The sequence below is a fragment of the Grus americana genome, chromosome 1 (genome assembly GCF_028858705.1).
Source record: "Grus americana isolate bGruAme1 chromosome 1, bGruAme1.mat, whole genome shotgun sequence".
Lineage (NCBI taxonomy): Eukaryota > Metazoa > Chordata > Aves > Gruiformes > Gruidae > Grus > Grus americana.
The window spans coordinates 13,480,118-13,495,742 of NC_072852.1; the positions used below are offsets into that span (position 1 = coordinate 13,480,118).

General features: G+C 40.4%; 1 protein-coding gene and 1 long non-coding RNA gene across 7 annotated transcripts in view; one reads left to right on the top strand and one right to left on the bottom strand.

Moving 5' to 3' along the window:
- LOC129207606 (uncharacterized) overlaps nt 1-3,806 on the bottom strand; it is a 46,464-nt gene extending 42,658 nt beyond the window's left edge. The window contains exon 1 of the long non-coding RNA XR_008577483.1: nt 3,753-3,806. This is a non-coding gene — a long non-coding RNA (uncharacterized LOC129207606). The remainder of the gene's footprint in view (nt 1-3,752) is intronic.
- MAGI2 (membrane associated guanylate kinase, WW and PDZ domain containing 2) overlaps nt 1-15,625 on the top strand; it is a 776,571-nt gene that overhangs the window by 710,382 nt on the left and 50,564 nt on the right. For 4 of the 6 annotated variants that reach the window (XM_054828739.1, XM_054828749.1, XM_054828758.1 and 1 more), the window contains 3 exons: nt 2,641-2,833; nt 3,846-3,932; nt 5,962-6,210. In XM_054828739.1, coding sequence (XP_054684714.1) covers nt 2,641-2,833; nt 3,846-3,932; nt 5,962-6,210 — 529 coding nt within the window. The remainder of the gene's footprint in view (nt 1-2,640; nt 2,834-3,845; nt 3,933-5,961; nt 6,211-15,625) is intronic. The other 2 variants (XM_054828768.1, XM_054828778.1) reach the window with 1 other exon arrangement.

Consider the following 15,625-nt stretch of genomic DNA (forward strand, 5'->3'; position numbering starts at 1 on the left):
AGGAACATATACATAATTATACTAAGAGTTTCACCTTTTCAACACAGATTGACTGGAATTTTTCTCAAAAATGCCTGCAAGATGTATGTCTGTATTCCTTTTATGATCAGTGCCAAGAAACAGACATTTCTAAGACATAACAGATGTCCATATAGCAAAACATTAGGATAATGCAGACCAACACCTTAGGAGCTCCTATTTTTAGCAGTGATTAGACAGAGTTCATAAGATTAGCTTGGATTTAGACATCACAGACACTTAAAATTAGGTGAGATGAATCACACCTTTTATGGCTATTACTTAAATTTTACTGTGCCTGTGAAGCTACTGTGTTATATTCAGAGAAACTGAAACACAAAGTCAAATAATTACCAAGAATCACAAAGAAACTCAGTATCAAAACAGATTAACATGTATGAGTTAGTAGACCCAGGCTTCAATTTCAGATTATGCTCTGCCACAGTTTTCCTAATCCGAGCATTTCTCATGTTTAATCTCAAGCAATAGGTGAAACTTTCCCTTTTCTCTGGTACAAACTCTTTATTGCTCATGTGTTGTCATCCTTTTCCTCACACATTCAGAGCAATCTCATGCCAGTATGAAACTGCATTACAAAGGTAATATAATCTTGATAAATATTTTTCCAATTCATGTTTTGCTTGTAGAATTTATAACTATTATGGAAACTACTCAGCCATGAAATGAGAGCATATACTGGATAAGAAACAAGTTCAGACACAGAAAATGAAAAAGAAGGAAAATTAAGTTATTCTTGCTATTAAATATACCAAATAACAGATATGGTGGCCATCATCTTGACAAACACACCTACCTGAAGTGTTTAAAGTAGGACTCTGCTAGGAGTCAGTTCCACCACTGAGATGAGTAACACAATCCCATTCCACTGCGGACATGTGAAGTATCAGCAATAATTATTTAATTAGTCAAAACTAGAAAGAGCTTTTGCGCTTTTCTGTAGATACTGATCACCTGCTATGCTGTGAGCTGCATTTGTGTTTCTCCGAAGGTTAAAGATGAACAAATCGTTCGATACTTTGGCAGCCAATTATAAAGAAACTGCAAATGCTCAATAAAACCAAAGGAGGAAGACAGTCCTTAGAATCTGCCAAGCTGCAGAAAGTTATCATCCATCTCTTCCCAAGATAACTAGGAAAAAATTCTTACTCCTATTAAATGCCCAAATGTAAAAGTTCTGAGAATACTTTGTGGAGACGTAGCTAAATGTAGCTTTGGACAGCTTTTTTTCCTGTCCAGTAAAGGAGCATAAATACGTATTTCATAGTTGGATTTTGCACAAAGTATTTTCCAAAGCTTTGAGGTATGTTTTTTCACTGTTTGAAGAACAGAATGGAGAACCTGAAAGAGTGTCTCTGGTAACTCAGCCTGGCACTACTTAACAGGATCCCAGGAACACCAGGAAGCAGGAAAATGCCACGTCATGTTCTCTCTTTGCTAAGTTTTGAAAGCAAAAGTGAGCCAAAGGAAGGCTAGAAACTGGGGAAAATTCTCCAGGCTCCACATGGGGTTTCATTTAAACACTCTGCTGGGACACTTACAACGCTGCAGCTAAGACCACAAAAAAAAAAAAAAACAAAAACAAAAACCTGCAAGACCTCCTGTGTGACTACCACATCCAGCCTTTGCAGTTCATCATGAAAAGAAATACTTGATAGCTTTAGTCTTTTATTATTTAGAGCGGATTGTCACACGGCATGTCATATTCATCATTCTGTGCTCACTCTCACACTGAACAAGAGAGAGGAAAATCTGGAACATGCTCTGTGAATGCTTTAATATTCTTTCAAAGAAAGCAGGTTTTGTTTGAATCAATCTCAACTGTTGTACCAGCTATTCCGCAGGGAAAATATATATGTCTTCTTCTAATAAATTATGTGAATTTATGTGCATAGAAAGTGGAGAAAGTCATTAAAAGGTTTTGAACAGAATTTTTACTAGTTTATATGTCCCATACAAATTACATTTAAATGTCGATTTGGGAAAACAACATCTGCCCAGAGTAAGCTGACATTTTTCCTCTTTTTCCATTTTGTTAATCAACCACTACCTGAGCAATTATTCATTAGGAGCAACAACATTTGATATAGCACTTCTTTTCCCCTAAAGAGTCCCAGAGCAAACTCCGTGTAGCGGGGTCACTTCCACTGCTGACGTCAAGTGTGTTACTCCAGGTGCTTAAATCACACAGCAGTGAGGAACCTTCAATAAGAAATACACGGACTAATTTTAAGCCAAAAGGAGCCTTACATGGAATTAATCTGTTTAGATCTTCTGCATTATGTAGTCTATATAAACTCAACACTCCTTATAGGCAAATTATCTTGATTTGAAGATATCAGGCAGATCATCCTTAAATCAAGATTCTCAGGTGTACCACTCCTACGCAGGTAGGAAGCATCTTACCTTCTTACCAAAGGCAAGGAAGCATCTGCAGTCATATTCACAAAGGAGGAGCACAGCTTTCAGACACACACAGATCTCTTCACCTGCACTGAATCACTACCATAATTTCAACAGAAAGGGAAAATCACTACAACATTCATAGCACTAAACTGGAGAGTCAATGTATACATGACATGATTTTGTATCTTTGCTGCCTAGATTCTCATCGGAGCAGTAATTGCCATGGGGTCAGCAGACCGAGATGGTCGTCTCCATCCTGGTGATGAGCTGGTGTATGTAGATGGGATTCCAGTGGCCGGCAAAACCCACCGATACGTGATTGATCTTATGCATAACGCTGCCCGAAATGGGCAAGTGAATCTTACTGTGAGGAGAAAGGTGCTACCCACAGGTAAGTGAAGGCCAGGAAAGGTGAAAGGAAAAACAAAGCTCAATGCTGACAGCACAGGCAGGTGCTGGTTTAAAAAAAAAAAAAAAAAAAATAGAGAAAATTAAAGTCAAAGTGAATGTTTGTGTCATTTTGAAGACAGAATAATTGTAAATATGTGTCCCTCGTTTCTGTGACAAAAACATTACAGCCGAGTGTTGTTTCCTTCGGAAGTGGAAACAATATTGGCAACCCCAGTGTGGTGATCGTGAGTGTTCTGGATTTGTTCCATGCTGTCTTGGTCTGTGCTGTCTCCTCTGGTCCACTTTTGGGAAAAAACGTTCACCTAAGTTAAAGCTATTAAAGCTGACCCTGTCAATAAGCAATCAGAGAAAGGCTCAAAGACTGTTAACTGTTTAAAGCAAGAACTCATTTCACTCTTGTATGTGTTAAAAGCCCATTTCTGGTCTCACTGATGCCACTTGGACTTTTTTCCCCCAACTGCAACACAAGCTGTCTGAAAACCTTCTGTACGGCACAAGCAGCTCCTAGGAACAGGGCCGGATCCTCCCTTCACACAGACATGATCAGAAAATAAACCTAAAACAATATGAAGAATCTGAAGTAAACTAAACATTTAGACTAGCTCCATCTCAATTATTGAAAAACAGTGGAACCTGGAAAAACGTGTGGCAGCATCTATTAAAGCTTTAATGGGAGAATCTGCTGCTGTTCCATTGCAACCTTTGCTTACACAAGGAAAGAAGTTTATTTAAGAGCCTTTAAAACATTTGTGGTGAGTACACTTCACTGAGGCACCAGAAATGAGCAAAACCACGTTCCCAGCCTGTCCTGTCTTCTGCCTCCCCGTGCCCTAGATCCGCTGTCGTTGCCTGCGCCGTTCCCCTTCGCTCCCCTGCCAAAAAGCCGCCCTCCCACTCACCTTCATCTTCGCAGTCCCCCTCCCACTGCGGCACCGCAGCTCCCTGCCAGCCGCACTCTCGCGGGACTGACTTTCTTCTGTTACTGACTCCAGAGTCCTCCAGCCAGAAAGGTCCCCCTCCGCCCGGCGCGACGCCCCCTCGCAGCTCCCCCAGCGCTAGGAAAATGGCCAATAACCAAGGTAATCTGCCGAGCGCTTGCGATTAGCACCTATCCTGGGTCAGCCAGCTGTACAGACCGCAGGCAAAATTAGCGAGAGGGTTAGCACAGAGTGGATGACAGACTTTGCTGCTGCTTGTTAAATATTAAATAAAAGGGTCTATTAGACACTCTGGTCTCCTGGCACAGAAGATGAAGCAAGCTGGTAAAACACCTGGAGTTATTCTTGGGCCCTGAGAGTGCCACAGTGGGGAGTAGAGTGTGTAACTCATTAATGTTTAAGCATTTCAGGAACTGAGCAGGATTTTAATTTGATATGCGTCGTGGTTTAACATAAGCTTTGTGGAAAAAATTTAAAAGGACTGGTGCTGGGCATGACTGAAAAATGCAACTCGAGCACATCGGGCCACTTGATTTTGTGTGAATTTCTCACTGGCGTGCATGTATACAGTAGAGGGGCTTTCCTCACCTGCCTGATAGCTGATGTACAAATCTTAGCCTCACCTGGAATCACCGCTTTGCGCAGATACTTACCTTGATCTGGAACAGAAAATCACCATTCACAAGTTCTGAAAAACAATTTGATTAGGAAAATGTGGTATTCAGAGCAGTGCGGATTAAAGTGCCATTTTTTCACAGGCAGAAGCAAAATGTGGTTTTTCTGATGAATATCTACTGCACAGCTGACAAGTGAATAGCCATTTAAACTTTTCCCCCTTTATCTTTCTTTTCCTATACTTAATGGCATTCAGTTGCATTCGTTTATGGCCAAGCCAGCTCTTGGTCATTCTGCAGGGTAAGAGAAATTTCCTTTCTATTGCAGCCCTACTGACATAAACAGTATTCAGTTTTCTGAAACGTGACAGCCAGAAAATGAGATCTCTCTTGTCACTGACTATGGCATTTAGTTGCAGGTTTGGTTCAATAACTCTTGGAGATTTTCAATTCTAATGCAGGAGTATAATAATTGTTTGTTTTTCTTCCTCTTTATTTTCTCTAATCACTTTATTTCGTAGTTTCAGAAGGACTGTAAAGGACACACCTGACTGAGAAAACAACAGCTTGTCCTTGGATGATGTTTATTTTATTAATACATACACACTGAAGGTCTAATTTGCAAGCTCTCTTCCTAGGATGTATGTGTGTGTGCATAAGCTCTTCACATGTTCAGTAGAATTACTCTGCCACTCTCCTCGCTCCGAACAGGAAACATATTACTTACATTCATCTGAAAGTTCTGTATTAAAACTGTCAATAAATACTGATTTGTGTAAACAACTTAGATCTGCGAGGAATATAAATCCTTTTTCCCATCTGGAAGTGTAACTTTACTGTTTTCAATTGCCAAAATACTTGTACTAAAAAAGTGTGTAATCGCACAAGATTTAACTTGTTCCCTGTTCTTATTACTGTAAAGCAATAGTGAAGTGTGGATGGACTCCATTTGCACTTCGGCCCTTTCCAACTCGCCATGCAAGAGCACCTTCAAAACCTTTAAATGAGTACTGCTGCTGTCATGACACCCACAGAAAAACTATCTGTGATTATTTTTCAATTGTGTAACTAACTGCTCTGTTCCATGAACGTCTTTTGAGCATGCTAATCAACTTGTAAGAAGAACGTAATGCAGCTAATCCTAATTACTCTGTGTTAGCTGCCTGCTTAAATTCTTTTAATCCAAACATAAATAATTTTATATTGGATTAGACAGTCACATTTTCCTCTTGATGACAGATCAACCAGCAGACAAGGGAATAGTGCTTGCTAATGTTTCTGCAATCCAGATAGCCACTGTTTCTTACTTTCCTTTCCTCTCTTGTAGATAGCTTAGCAGTGAGCGTTCATGCTTGCTTTATCCGATTGCCCTTGAATGTTTTGCATAATTGTGTAGATTCCTGTCTCTCTGCATCTATTACAGCCCTTAGTTTAATACTTGCGGTAGTCTGGGCTATAGACAGTCAACTGTATTCATGTTGCATTAGCAAATGTAGTGTAAGTCACAGAGCCACTGAGCAAGTCAGACTGTAATACTGGGGTGATTTATGTTGTAGGAGAACCGTGCCCAGAGAATGGCAGAAGCCCAGGCTCGGTGTCTACGCACCACAGTTCTCCAAGAAGTGACTACGCTACTTATGCTAACAGCAATCACGCTGTCTCGAGTAGCAATGCTACACCCCCCGAGGGTTTCACTTCTCACAGCCTGCAGACCAGTGACGTCGTGATCCACCGCAAGGAGAATGAAGGCTTTGGCTTTGTTATCATCAGTTCCCTGAACAGGCCCGAATCTGGGTCCACAATAAGTAAGTAAACCACATTTTTCAGCTTATATTTTTTCAAGTGCACCCCAAATTAAAAAAATAAACAAACAAACACACACCCCCCCGACATCTGCTAATTAATCGCTGCAGAGATTAAAACTGAAAGGACTCTCAAGGTTGCTTCTGGGGCACCATTTGTTTTTCTGTTGTGTCTTGGACAAAACGAAAGGTTATTCTGGCCTCCGAGGCTCTGTGCTTCACACACTCATTTGGCTGTCAGAGTACGACAGGATTCACCCACAAAGTAGATTTTCTCTGTTCCTATATTCCAAAGAGACACTCTGCAGGTAAACGGGGTTATGTGAATAAATGACTCCCTCACATTCAATTTAATTACACTTTTTTTTTTTTTTTTAATCAAGATGAAGTTCAGGAACTTGAAATAAAAGCTGAGATCACAGCAAACTCCATGGCAGCAGCTGTCCAGTTAGAGCCCTGTAGAAGCAACTGGCAAACAGAAAAACTGGTTAGACAGAGGTGCAGGGAGGTTGAGTTTTTTAGCTGTCTGGACTATACATAGTATAAAAGTTACAACTGAGTACAGGGAGATAGTGAGCGTAGTGGCAGCATCTGCCCTTAATGATTATAGCTCACTTTATGTCTGGAAAACTGATGTTTATTTGGGCTCAACTTTATTGCTTTAATATAGGCATCTGAAGTCTTTTGAGATGTCCTAGGTACATCTAGGGAGAGGTCAGGCAGATGTGACATAGGACCTACAGGAGACTCAAGCCCTTTGGAAGTGGCAGTTGCAGGCACAGGGTCACCCTTGGGTGTTTCAAATGGCATTTAACTGACCGAGAGCCAAGCCCCTGGGAAGGAGGAACTATGAAAGGCTTTGAGAGACATCCATTTCTCCCACCGAATCCACCTGAAATCGTGAATGCTGACCACTGCTGAAAAACCAAGACAAGTGAGAACATTTGTTATTTTGCAAGTTGCAGTCAAATGCAGTCCTTTCCCTGACTTCAAAACACGTTTTGAAGGAACTGTTCTTCTACCCAAAATTGCTTCCTGCGGAAATAAAATAACATCTTTAACTTTTAGGGTCAACCTTCACTCTGCTAAATTCATAACAGAACAGCAACTAAGAGTACTGGGAAAGCCATATCTCACAATAGCAAATGATCTCAGAAAACTTCTTTGCAGTATTTCATGATCATGCAGTTATTGAAAGAGTTGCTTTTCTTATTACCTCAGCTGAATTTTAAAATTCCATGATTGCCAGAATTAATATTGTAACAAAACTATGGATAATTAGCCTCTTGGGACTCTGAATTTTCACTTTATTGAATATAATAGACAAATGGAAGTCCTTTGCAGAAGATCAGACAGGAAAAAAAATAATCCATAGAGGACATTGGGATACATACATATTAATCGGTTAAGTTAGTCATGAATTTTTCAAGAAAATTATTTCACAGATAGCGTTTGTGGTTGGGGGAGATGGAGAGGGAAAGAGGAGAGGAAGAGAAAGAGAAAATGCCCAAGCAACCAAAAGTTCTGTGACTGGAGTATTCTGCTGAGGACAACAGACCCAGGTTCAAGATCCTGCTTTGCCTCTACCCTCCGACACGTTCTTGTAGTACTTTTCTTTCTCCCCAAGCAGCTACATAGGTAGCCACTGTTGAACCTCAGCTGAACACCTCCAATAGTAAAGGAAAATGACAGTCTGATGTGGAAGTGACAACCAAATTTATTCAAATAATAACTGCATTGAATTTCAGTGATCCCAAAGAGCACCCAAATCCTAAGTTTAGAGGAACAGCAATGAACCAAAAAATTACATTTGCTGTAGACAGTGACAGAACAGAGAAGACCCTTTCTATGTGAATTCCATTCCAAAAATGTAGTAGAAAAATATAATGAAAATGACATAATCTGTCATCAGTAATAAAAGCAGCCTAAAAATCATTGGTTATTTGTAGTTTAAGGGAGGTTAATTTTCTTTACTTAATGTTTATTTGGGTGAATTAATTTGGGTTATATTAAGAGGAATATAGCCAGTAGATTGGGGGAAAATTATTATCCCCTTTTACTCAGCACTCATTAGGACCCATCTAGAAAACAACATCCAAATTTTGGGCCCTTCAATACAAGAAAGACAAGAAGTAGTTCAGCAACAGCCACTGACACCTCCTAAGGTCCCTTCCAGCTTGAATTAACCTAAAATCCTTTGATTAAAATGCACAATTGGAGGGTAGAAAGTGTACTAACAGCAGGAAAGTATCCACTAACTGGATGTAGGAGGTGTAATGTCCATAATATAACTTTACATGAATATAGAAAGATGGATCTGCATGGTGCCATGTCAAGCACCTCGGTACTCACTCACTTCTCATAGCAGAAGTATGTTAATTTGGTGAAATGTTGTACTACAGTTCCAGCGTTTCTGATTTCAGAGCCAGCGCACTTGGTGCCAGGTCGTGCATCCCCACGTGACACAGGACGGTGCTGTGCGGACATACCCTAAACATATGCAGTTAAATGTTAATGCAGTAATTGCAAGGCAATGCTGAAAGAATCTAAATGGGCAAAATAGGTCAGAAGAGGGAATATCTTGTAGTGCCAGACACTATTAGGAACAGCATAACCTAAGAAGTCGTCTCACTGGGAGCATCCTTAGGGCACAGTGAAGAAGAATTCCTTTGATTTAAGAATGTTTATTTTGATAAATCTATTCCCCTCTCTACTTTCTTGTAAAAGCAAAAGACTTGAGGACTTGGAAGTGTAAGTATCATCATCACTTTTACTCAAGAAGGCAATTAATCGTGCACTGAAAGTATTGTCCTTGTTCTTGAAATCACACTTATGAACTGTGTTTTACAATCCAACAAATTACAACAGCTCTTGCTCAGTACAGGAGCATGAACCTTGTGTCACTGGGCACTTGTGCTTCAAGCACTGTTAAAATTGAGGTAGTCATTCAAGCAGAGCTGCTACTACCCTCAGAGCTGCAGGTCCATGGGTTTGCTGCTTTGCAGTTGGCCCAGAGCTCAAGGGGTTACACAAAAGCTCATGCTCTGGGTGTTTGCCAGGAGAGTTGAAACCAGTTCTGGCTGTGAAGCTGTAGGACCACCCCATGAAGTCAGAGCAGCGCTCCAGCTGAGTCTCACATCCCCTTCCCACCCTCTCTGACGGAGCGCACACTGCGCTGCTCCCACGTAGCCTATTAGGAGTGCTTCATGCTCCCTCTGACCTGGAAAAGAGCCACAAAAGGCTCTGGAGCTCCTAGAACTGAGGATGTAATTCTTGTTCCAAGGCTTAAGGTCCTGGTCAACTTTTTGCTCAACATGCTTTGCAAGGGGTTCATCATCACTATTGATTTACAGACCTGCCTTTGCCTTGCAGAAATTTTTAAATGCCAGGTGTATTTTTTTACCCTTGGTACAGGCACAGAATGAGGGCGGACTACAGCCATAATTAGGGAATAGACTATTTTTTCCCATTTTGTGATAGGCAGCACTGTAGTAGTTGCTATTTAAATTACTCTTAAGTAGTTAGGAGCCAGCCTTTAGATCTGGATGTAATTTTGACTTAGTGGTACTTGCTTAAGCATCCAATTCTTGTGGCACATTTCTTTTCCTGTGTTCTATAATGGTAGAAATTTTGTCTCCCCTTTGTCAAAGCATTGCTTGGGGTGTTCTCTAATCCAGCACAGGGGATTATCTTGCACCTAACTACAGTTCTGATGTGGGACGGATCAGGAGTGGAAAACGAGTGACAAGGATTGAATGAAGAGATTTCACAGGGCAAAGCAGGGGCGTAGACAAGGTCAGCCGTACTTCAAAATTGTATCAGTAAAAGAAGATAAAGTGTATAAATAAAGCAATGTGTTTGAGTGGTACGTCCAGGAGCAAGTTGTTTTGGCTAGCGCAGAACGCAGATGATCTTAGATTGCTAAGAGATTAACAAAAGAGAATTCACCTGGCCAGGCCGCTGACCTGTTCCTAATAAAAGGATTAACTTCCACCGCCCCTAAAACATATTGGCATGCTTTCCTCCAGACCCCATCCCAACACTAAAGGGTGCTTTTTCTTCTCCAGACAGGCCACCTTAATTCGACCTTACTCTGTGCTTTCTTTTGCTATGCGGGCTACACATAGGTTATCAAAATTTTGTTATCTCCAGTAGTACTTCTTTAAAGGACTGGGTTGCATTCCCAGCTGAGTGCTTGGAAGTTACAAACTCTAGTTTTTAGCTTTTAGTTTGGGGTGGATCTGGACTGCTTTAACCTCATGGCTCTGTGGAGACCTTCCCAGGCAAATGCCTTTGCTCCTCAAATTACGACCATCTTTTAGATGGCCTGGTGCGGTGGCAGAGTTAAGTGGCTAAACTGAGCAAACTACAGCCTGGTTCTGAAGTCCTGTCCTGAGGAACACCTTCGTGCTTCCCCCAGTAAAAAATACTTGCAGCGCATATGGTTCTGCGAGGACGGGCTTCTCCTGCGGCTGTCCTCTCCGAGTCCCCAGCGTCCTGCAGCAACGTGTGAGGCTATGGAGCCGCAGCTGCGCCCGGGGTGGCATTGCCTCACACGACAGTTCTGAGAGTCACATTACAGCTAGGATACTGAACGTGAATTAATTAATCTGCCCATTGCATTACGTTTAGGACAATACTCAATAGTGTGTGTCCTCTGTGGTAAAACTCCGTTCTCGTGGAGCTTTTTAGGATATCGAGGTAAATTCACTATCTGCATCCCATGGAAAAGCAGTTACAGCCAGCTGGAAATGGCCAGAAGGAGATTTCTGGATGAATTTGTCCTAGAGCTTTATGGAGTACGCTTGTGCCTGCCTACTTTGTATCTTCCTGCTGCTTTTACTGTGTGTTTGGGAGGCAGCTTTCTCTAGCAGAAGAATTTGTGATCCCCTGTAAATTTCTTAACACCCTGATTTCTGTAGAAAGAAACCATGTGCTGTAAACAGATCTCATTAACTGGCAACTTCCAGTGAAATTGAAAAATTGGCAATATTTCCATGAATTTTACTGTAGCAGCTACTGTCAATTAGCACAGGTATAAAGCGTAAACAAACTGAAAGTATGGGAATCATCAATAAACAATTTTTAAAAAATTAAAGGCAGAAGGCTGTGCATACCTGTTACGATCTTCCTCCTGTTTAGCAAAAGAGAAATTTTAGATTTAATTTGCCCCTACACTGCATATGCCAATGACTGCTGGATTTTCAAAACATGATAAAACAGAGTCTAATGAAAGAAGTTTCTCTCATTTCTCAAAACGTGCAGTCTTAACTAAAAACCATAAATCCAAGATAAGCCTGTGCTGACTGCAGAAAACAGCGTCCTGAAATAAGTCCCATTCAGCCTCAGAGTTTCTTTGAACTCCTTGCAGTTGAGAGATAAAAAACAGCTTATTGATCAATGATAACTGTGTGATTTGAGACAGTTATTTGTGCTGCAATTTCACCCATGCTTCTTCCTGGGTAAGAATGTGCCTGGGGACACAATTTTCTGTGACCAATCTGCAAATGCTAAAGAAAAACAAGCTTTGGAAATCAGGATGTCCATCTTCCCCAGCTTGGAGGTCTTTGGAACGGAGAGTGAAAACCCACCTGCAGCGTGAGTCGCCTGTGGAAGATACTGGTGACTTGTGGGCAAAGGATCTGGTGTCTCATTTCTGCTTGGCTTTGATATTCAAGTTTGAGCTGTTCTTCTGCCTCTTCAGCTACAAAAACACACATTCTAAGCTTGTTTAACTGATAGTATCATTTGGAGCTAAAAGAAGTTGTTACCTGAGTTAGTTTTCCAAATCAATATAAGCAATTAATAATAATGAAATAACCTTAAGAGATGAAAGATATTTTTAATATCACTGAAAATACGTTGCTGCTGTTTGCGGGCATGAACTACTCAATTGGCTATTTGATATTTTTTGGAGAATAAAGCATGGAGGACCTTAACCACATCACTCCCCTCTCTAGGCGACTTTGTTCCTGAATAGGTCATTTGGAACCAGTGGGGCTGCTTTTGTGTTTTCAAAGAACAAACTCTGTGAGTTTTCTTAGCACAAACCTGGGAAGGGAATCAAGGGTTTTCTAACAGTTCCACAGGGCCCATTTTACTTCCAGGAGAAGCCTGGATGAAGGTACCTAAGTTCTGTTAATTTTTTGCTGCCCAGTTTTTCTTAGATCTTCAGATTTCTAAATTGCATGCACTGCTTCCCACCTAGTTTCTTATGCTGTGCCACTAAATATGCTCCATATCGACACACAATGGGATGTTTCAATTCAAAGGTTCATTAACCTTATAAACAAAAGGGATTATTGTCATTTGCAACTATGCAGCATGCCATAGATTTCTATTTTCCAAATGAGTGTCACGTAAAATAGCGCATAAATTTCAGGAAAATATTTTATCTTGCTTGCCTATTAGCCCTAATAGAAAGTCCACCTTACTCAAGCTTCCCAAATTTTAGATTATTCAGTAGCAATGAAATTACAGATGTTCACATTTAATATATTCTCTCAATTAAAATCTGATATGCTGGAGCCTGCTGGTTGAATGAAAAGTCTTGCACCTTTTGAGAATTGAGGATATAATAAATATTCATGTGATCAGCCATATAACATTGAAAAGGACAGCTGGCTCAGGAAGGTTCATTTGCTTGGTTTACTATCTATATCCGTTAACATTAGAAAAGATTGCAAGAATTTATCTGCCAGAGGGTTTAATAGATAAAGTAGAGGTTTGATTTTTTTCCCCTTAACTGATCATTTTTGACATTTAGCTACTATTTAGGGAAAAAACAGTAGAGCTACTTTCTACAAAATACAGTCTCAACAGTTATGACTAAAAGAACTGAATAGGTGTAAAAAAATTCTTGGTGTAAACCAGAAGAGCATTATTTGTTGGTAACATCTTCTTAGAATCATCTATTTCTAGCATATGGGTCACCCAAGTGAGGAGAAATCATTTTACTTTTCAAAAAGCAAGAGGCTGACAGAAATATACAACATTAGAAGCAGTATTTGTATTCAGCAACTGCTCTGGCTTTGTGTACAGCTGACCCAAGCATACGGACCCTCAGGTGTAAAGCCACAGAATTTACTCTTTCTTTTCTATGACATGAAGGTGTGGGAAGGATGTTAATTTGGATCATGGAGTGTAAATGTGGGTGATTTTATCAAGTAAAAATATTAATATGTAGAAAAATGTGAACTTGTAGTTACCAGTAAGTTACTGAAAGCATACCTTATCCATTTTCTAAATGCAAAATTTCTTTTAAATCATTTTGCCTCTTAATTTTTAATTCAAGTTCTCTTTTGATAATGATCATTGCACAATTAACTACCTTCTGGGAAAGCATCAGCTGCTAGGTGCTAGTGCTGGGTCGGTTTGTGGTCCTGACATAAATGTTGTAAATATCTGAGGGAGATTTAGGGGTAGAGTTGATGACTTCAGATATCCTAGAAGCTTTTGTGCACTCAGAAGTCAAAAATTCCTGCAGTGGCAAATTTTTTAACACACTGCAGAAAAATTAGATCCCATCATAAGATCCGTTGTTAGGAAACGTTTTTACAGCATTGCTGTTCTCTGCTAGATTTTTTTGGATCTAAGATTATGTCTTCTGCCTTGGAATAATTTTTTCATTTTTTTTCTTAAGGTAGATATCCATGTATATCACTCCTGAGTATCACATTTTGAATGACTTAATAGTACTAGAGAAAAAAATCTTCTAATTCCATTTTGAAGGACTCTATGGTTTATATACATATAAACCGTTTCTCACTAATTTCCCATATTTTCAACAGTTAAAAAAATCTGTACAAATCCGTTTACCATAATATTTTTCCCTTGCAATCTCATCCATTGTGTAGTCTGAGAGAACTAAGAAATGAATTGTCCTGCAAAGGGGTAGCTTGTTTTCTGTGCTCACTCTCACCGTGAATAATGGGATTCTTGAGGGGGGGTGGGGGGAAGCCACAAATCCAAGTGTTTCTGTGTAGCCCACTAATATTGAATGCTGCTCAGGTAAGTCAGTGGTTTGAAATAAGTGGATCAAATTCTCTACAGAGTCTAATCCAGGCACGTGCCGCCACTGTGTGTGTGTTCAAAATGTACATATGTTTGGAGAACAGCTTGTGGCAAATTCTTAAAAGAGGTGTGAATAGATTCATAAAAATTTTTAAGGGTGAGTGGAATCATTTACCACCAGTCAAGTGATCTGGGACTTCCTTTAAAAGGTTACATTATTAAATGTTCTGCTTACGTAAAAATAAAGTACTGAAGATGCAATTTAAGAAAAAAAATATGATGTGTTAACAAAGCCCTGATTAATTACCAAACACGGGAGGTTTCTTCCCAAGAAGAGACCTGTGATGCTGGGAGAGACCAAAGAGCCGCACAGCTCCGTGCTGTCCCTGGCCGTAACCAGTGGCAGAGAGGACAGCACCTACAGCAGGCAAGGACCTTCCCCAGGCATCTCCTCAGCTTTCGCAACCACGACTTTCTGATTTAATCAGCAGTGGATCCACGCGTGTGAATTTGCCTAATCCCTTTTTGAATCCTTTCATTCTCCTGGCCCTCCAGAAGGTTGTCCCACCTTCCCTTCTCCAAGCTGCAGATAAAGAGTTCATGGACAACTCCTTTGAGCAGAGGCTGTTTTCTGCTTCTGACTGCCATCCTGTCTTTCTCTGAATCTCAGTGCTATGATTTTTGAGATAAGGATACTGAAACTATCAGCAACACTCAGACTTAGGTGCACAGTAGTAACTAGCAATAGATTGTTTCATCGGCTGTTCTTTTTCTAACTCTTAAAGTTCTATTTACTGTTCTACTGAGTTTATGTTTTTACAGAAGTAGGCACACTTATTTCAAGACCTCTTGAGTGGTAATAATTAATGTAGGGCTCATGTCTGGTTAAGCTTAGGCAGGGTTATTTTTTCCCCATGTGCATCATCTTGCATTTCTTTTCATGAGATCTTGTCTGCCACTTCACTCAACCCACTCGGTACTGACAGCTTTACAGCTCTTCCACGTCTGGTTCAGATGTGACCGTTCTGAATGATAAAAATTCTCCATTATGGAAATTCACAGTTCATTTCTACCTTTGTTCCTCAGCTTTTACCTAATTAATCCCCTATGACAGTAGCTCCTTCTTATCCCTTCACAGTAAGTATTTCACCACCAAAGGCTCTTAAAAAGTTTTCTAACATATTCTAACATGTTCATAGTTTTGTGAACAACCTGCACATCAGATAAAATGCATCCCTTAGAAGCACTCATGCTTGTAAATAAACCCTTGAATAAATCCTCCCGTCCCAAGGCAGCAGCAGGGACGATGGTGGCCAGGATATTGTGGCTTAGGAGGAGACTCGGGCAGAGCTCCACTGGGAAGAGCAAGCAGAGACCAGAAACTCCTTGGGATATTACTGGGAGA